Source organism: Monopterus albus, unplaced genomic scaffold (genome assembly GCF_001952655.1).
Source record: "Monopterus albus unplaced genomic scaffold, M_albus_1.0 scaffold95.1, whole genome shotgun sequence".
In the NCBI taxonomy this organism is placed as follows: domain Eukaryota; kingdom Metazoa; phylum Chordata; class Actinopteri; order Synbranchiformes; family Synbranchidae; genus Monopterus; species Monopterus albus.
The window spans coordinates 1,291,916-1,296,785 of record NW_018127975.1 but is presented as its reverse complement, the minus strand read 5'-3'; the positions used below and the strand labels follow the sequence as shown (position 1 = coordinate 1,296,785).

At 38.9% G+C, this 4,870-nt stretch overlaps 1 protein-coding gene across 2 annotated transcripts in view; it reads left to right on the top strand.

Annotated features, from left to right (window-relative positions):
• The first annotated feature begins 512 nt into the window (after nucleotides 1-512).
• pamr1a (peptidase domain containing associated with muscle regeneration 1a) overlaps nucleotides 513-4,870 on the top strand; it is a 14,746-nt gene continuing 10,388 nt past the window's right edge. The window contains exons 1-5 of one of the 2 annotated variants that reach the window (XM_020608792.1): nucleotides 513-750; nucleotides 1,713-1,883; nucleotides 2,157-2,282; nucleotides 3,501-3,615; nucleotides 4,338-4,555. In XM_020608792.1, the coding sequence (XP_020464448.1) occupies nucleotides 639-750; nucleotides 1,713-1,883; nucleotides 2,157-2,282; nucleotides 3,501-3,615; nucleotides 4,338-4,555 (742 nt within the window). In that variant the 5' untranslated portion in view covers nucleotides 513-638. The remainder of the gene's footprint in view (nucleotides 751-1,712; nucleotides 1,884-2,156; nucleotides 2,283-3,500; nucleotides 3,616-4,337; nucleotides 4,556-4,870) is intronic. The other variant, XM_020608793.1, reaches the window with a different exon arrangement.

Below are 4,870 nucleotides of genomic sequence, written 5' to 3'. Positions count from 1 at the left end.
GACATCATAAACATTCCATTGGGTCATTTGAGATGACATCTGTCATTTGTCTTCCTAAAGTAATGAAACTGTCATTTCTGGAATAATAGTGGTTGTAGGATGAAGCATCAGTCAACAGTTTTGGCTTGATGTACATCCAGATGTTTGTTTGTTTGTTACTTTCAAGGCTTTTGAAGCATTTGGAATCAAATATTAATTTTAAATGTCTAACTTGCAGCTCTTGAAAGATCAACATCTGTTCTCTCCTTGAATCCTCACAGATGGATTTCTTTCTCTGGATTGACTTCATCACTCTTCGCTGTTTTCCTCATTAGTATGTCCCTCCAAAGCATGTTCCACGTCCTGTGCCAGCAAATATTTTCCCATTACTGGCACACAGCACTTATTCCAGAGTCACAACAGGAGCTGAGAAAAGGAAGTAGTTGCAGACCTAGCATTGATTTGAACAGAACCATTTCAAACCATATGCAAGCTTTTAGCAACGAATGCATCCTGGAAGGAATGAGTTAAGAATTTCTGTTCATTGCTCTGAGATGAGAGAATTCATCATCCATGGCTACGTCATTTTTGAAGCAGACAGGAAGAGCTGCAGATCACGTTGAGCTAGTTATATTTTCTTTCTCTGGAAGCTTATTCCAATGGGTTTGGCAGCTAACATGTTCACTTTCCCCACCAGGAAAATGTACATACCCATTCTTTTGTACTACCTTCTCCTATATCTTTGTTTTTCTGTAACAGCTTGGCCACATGGTAAGTAAACAGCATTTATTGCAGGTAATTGAATGTTGTTCATACTGCGCACAGTACTGGAGAGTCGTCATATCACTTTCCCTCCTCTTTGTAAAAACATTGCCAATTTATAACAGAAAATAAACATGTGCTCTTAATTTCTGACTGTGGTGTCATTCCATGTTGATGAATCACGTTTTCTGCTAAGACTTGTTTCAGTGCTACAGACTATGTGCCTCCCTGAAATAAGAATAGCACAGAGCATCTCCTGGTCTGTATACAGCCTTTCCATTGCCAATTAATGTAGATAATGAACATATTAGTGGGGGTTCAATACCCACTAGGCTTTTACATTTCATTTAGCACAGAAGTCCATAAGTATTGATGATTAGACTTAAACCTGGAATGACACCAATTGGCTGTTGTCCCTTGTGGGCTTCATTCTGACTCCATGTAGCACTGCTCTGTTGTAAGTTTGTGCTTGACCAAACCTAATGCAGTACAAATGCAGTTCAAAGCTGGCATTTTAAACAGAGTTTGGGCACATATTTGGCTGCATCCCAAGCTGTTCGACATGTTGCATCATTTGTGTGTCAAAGCTCACAAGGTACGATGTCATGTGTAAGATGTGAAATTAGGTTTGTAAACAGTATACAATCCAGCTTGAGTTTGATTGGATCATTCTTAAAAAAAACACATGCCAAGATAAATTTCACACCTCAGGGATTTGCCATGTTGTATATGTGCTGTACAGGGAAGGCTAATATGCTTCATTAAATAAAATGACACATTTGTACCTCCTGCCCTGATAACCACATTTAGAAACAGATATGTAGTAGGATCAAACCAGTTGTACAGAGTTTTTAGATACAAATATTTCACCATAATCATTGCATTTTATTTTAACAATCGAAAAATTAAGCTGGAGCAAATTACTTTTGCAACATAGACTGATGCCAGGGTGTTTTATCTTGGCTCCACAGCTCTGACAGGGGACAACTGTCCGAGCTCTGAGTGGAACGCCATGTGCCGTCCGTGTTGTGAGTACTACCTGATCCAGTGTCAGTGTCCCTCAAAGGGGTCGAGGGTAGGTTACACTGTACCCTGCTGCCACAATTCTCTGCATCAATGTGACCCCTGTATCGTTCACCCAGGTACACACTCATTGTCGCTTACACATACAGTATTAGTTACAGTATCTGTAATACTGTGTGAGGTGCTTCTTTTGTCTCCTTTTGTCTCCTGTTCTACCATAGCTGGTCATTCCACCTACCTAGTTTTTCTGTTTATTCCAAACAAGTACCTGGTGTGCTCAAACACACAAAAAAAACCCTTACTCCTTATAAGATTAGTTTCCCTGGAAAAGACGTCCTGTACCAAACACCAAATGTTCAGTGTAAGCTTCTGTCTGCTTTTGTCCTTGTAAGGGTGCAGTCTGTTTGAGAACTGTAAAACCTGCAACAATGGAACATGGAAAGCCAATGACGACTTTTTTATCAATGGAAAATATTGTACAGAGTGTCGGCAAGGCTGGAGCGGAGGGGACTGTAAAAGTGAGTAAATATGGTACTGCTCTAAGGCTTTTTTTTGCCACAGAATGGCTAAATCTTATGAATCTCCTTACTGACATGAGAAAACATGGCTCACAGTGACCAAAACACATTTTAAAAATTCTCAGCTATGAAGAATTGAGTAGGTGCACTCCAGCATGCCAAAATGTTGTTGTGTTTTTACTGACTATACGATACAATTAATGCTTATTTTGTGGACTTTTTTAGATTACATTTGCCAGAATAGTGTTATCTGCCAAAAGCACTTTATGCATGCATAGCATGGCTAATATCTGCAGCTACTATAAGCAATGGTAAATAGGTTTATTATAATTTAAGGCAACATAATCTATCACCTAGAAATAAGTTTTTTTAGTATCTGTTAGGCAGTACATAACTATACAAAACTATACACATCAAATTGTAGAACCAATGACCTGGGGTTATAATCATTACCTGTTCTGTTCCACATTCATATTTGTAATACACTGTAATGACACTTGGTGGCAACAATGCCTTTTGTTTACAGGTGCTAGTACTGAGTTGTAGTTCATGTTCCCTAAAATACTGAAATACTGAGAAAAATTCCTGTTTTTTTTTTTTTTTTTTTCCTATATGATACAGCTCTTTTCTACTATGCTGCCACAGCTACCATAAGGATATCATTTCATTCAAATATACACTTATAAATTCCATAGCAATGTTATACTATTAATAAAGGAAAGCAAAGACGTTTACATAGTATGCCACTCCTTCTATTCATTCTCAGGGTATTTTTCCATTCTTTATTATTTCATGGCCCAGTGGGAAATTTCCACTTGGATGACAATCTCCCATGTGCTGTCAGTGTGCCATTCACAAGGGAAGGCACAGAGCCATTGTACAAGTTCTACTGTCCGACACAACCTGTTTTAGACTGTGTAATACATATAAGGACCAAGCATTTACGTAAATTAATAGAGCATAATTTGCCATAGGATTTGCCAATGAATTCTGAAATATTCTAAAAGCCTAAACCTTTAACCATTATATCCCAAATTGTAACTCTTACCCTTTTAGTGAAGAAGACTGATCATTTGAATTGGATACATTCATTGTTTTTTTTCTTTTATTTGTCTCTCTCTCTCTGTCTCTCTGAAGAACACACATGAATACCAGCATGAGGTGATTAATCATGGAATGATTAACTGAAATGAGTAACTACATCTCTCTTGTGTGTAGCATGTGGAGGCATTATTCAGCGGGCTCAGGGTCACATAACCCTGGAAAGTTACCCAACAAATGCCCGTTGTGAATGGACAGTGCAAGTGGATAGGGGCAGCAGCATTGAGCTCAGGTAGGTCACTTTTTCTGGGCTCTGATAGCAGAGTCCTTAAACACTGAAATGACAGAAAAGATCTGGTCAGTCTTTATGTGAAAAATCCAGTGAGTTATTAAAAGCCAGCTGAGACTCAGGCAATGCAATAGTGAGGCAAACAATCTAGAGATTTGATTGTCTGTGCTTGGAAAAATGAAAGAGCCGGGGTTGGGTTAGGACTGACATATGCTCAAGTCAGGGAAACCATTACCAGTAGTTTAGACAAACACAGCAAATAATCATGTTCTCGTTTGATGTTATGTCTGAATGCAATATAAACAACTCTGTAGTTTATGATTTGAAACATGCACCCTGCCTGTCTCATAAAATCCTGTTATCAAATTTAGTGTGATGAGCAATATGCATTAATACCCTTCAAATCTGCAACATGGACTGACATAAGACCTGTGATAAGTTTTACTCTGTAAATCAATACTCTTGCTGAGACATGCAAAAAGCTAAAGGATGTGTTTAGTTTTTATGTGCTGGAAACTACTTTCCTCAATCTGCAACTGACTTTATAGGGGATCAACTCATTCTCAGTCTATCAAATGATGCTGAGGTCAAAATCAACAGCTCTTCATGAGCACACATAATTTGACTTATTGTTTACACAATTTGCACTTGCAAGGCTTCTGTTAAGTCTTATAAACTGGAGTGAAAAAGTAATTAATCATGACTTCTCTGTGAGTATGCTGCAGGTTTTCTCTGCTAAGCTTGGAGTCTGACCATAGTTGTCGTTATGACTACACTGAAGTTCGTGATGGCAGGGACCTGAGCTCCCCTGTAATTGGCCGGTTTTGTGGGGATCAGCCGCCTCCTCAAATAAAAAGCTCTGGCAACTACCTGCACATCCTGTTCACCTCAGATGGCTACAACAACTTTGATGGCTTTGCTCTTACTTTTCAGGAGAGTTCAGGCAGGTATAATCATTGCTAGTAATGTGAATGTTATGTGCATACATTGTGGACATAGGACAGACAAACTAACAAGCATTCAAAATTATAGTATAATGAAATCTACAATTTTCTCAAAATGAAGATTCTCATATAAAAGCTTATAATGTGCTTTTGCTGCACCTTAATCTGTGGCAGAATTGTTGGATAATATTTCCATCCATCCATCCATCCATCCATTTTCCTCTGCTTATCCGGGACTGGGTCGCGGGGGCAGCAGTCTAAGCAAAGATGCCCAGACTTCCCTCTCTCCAGACACTTCCTCCAGCTCCTCCGGG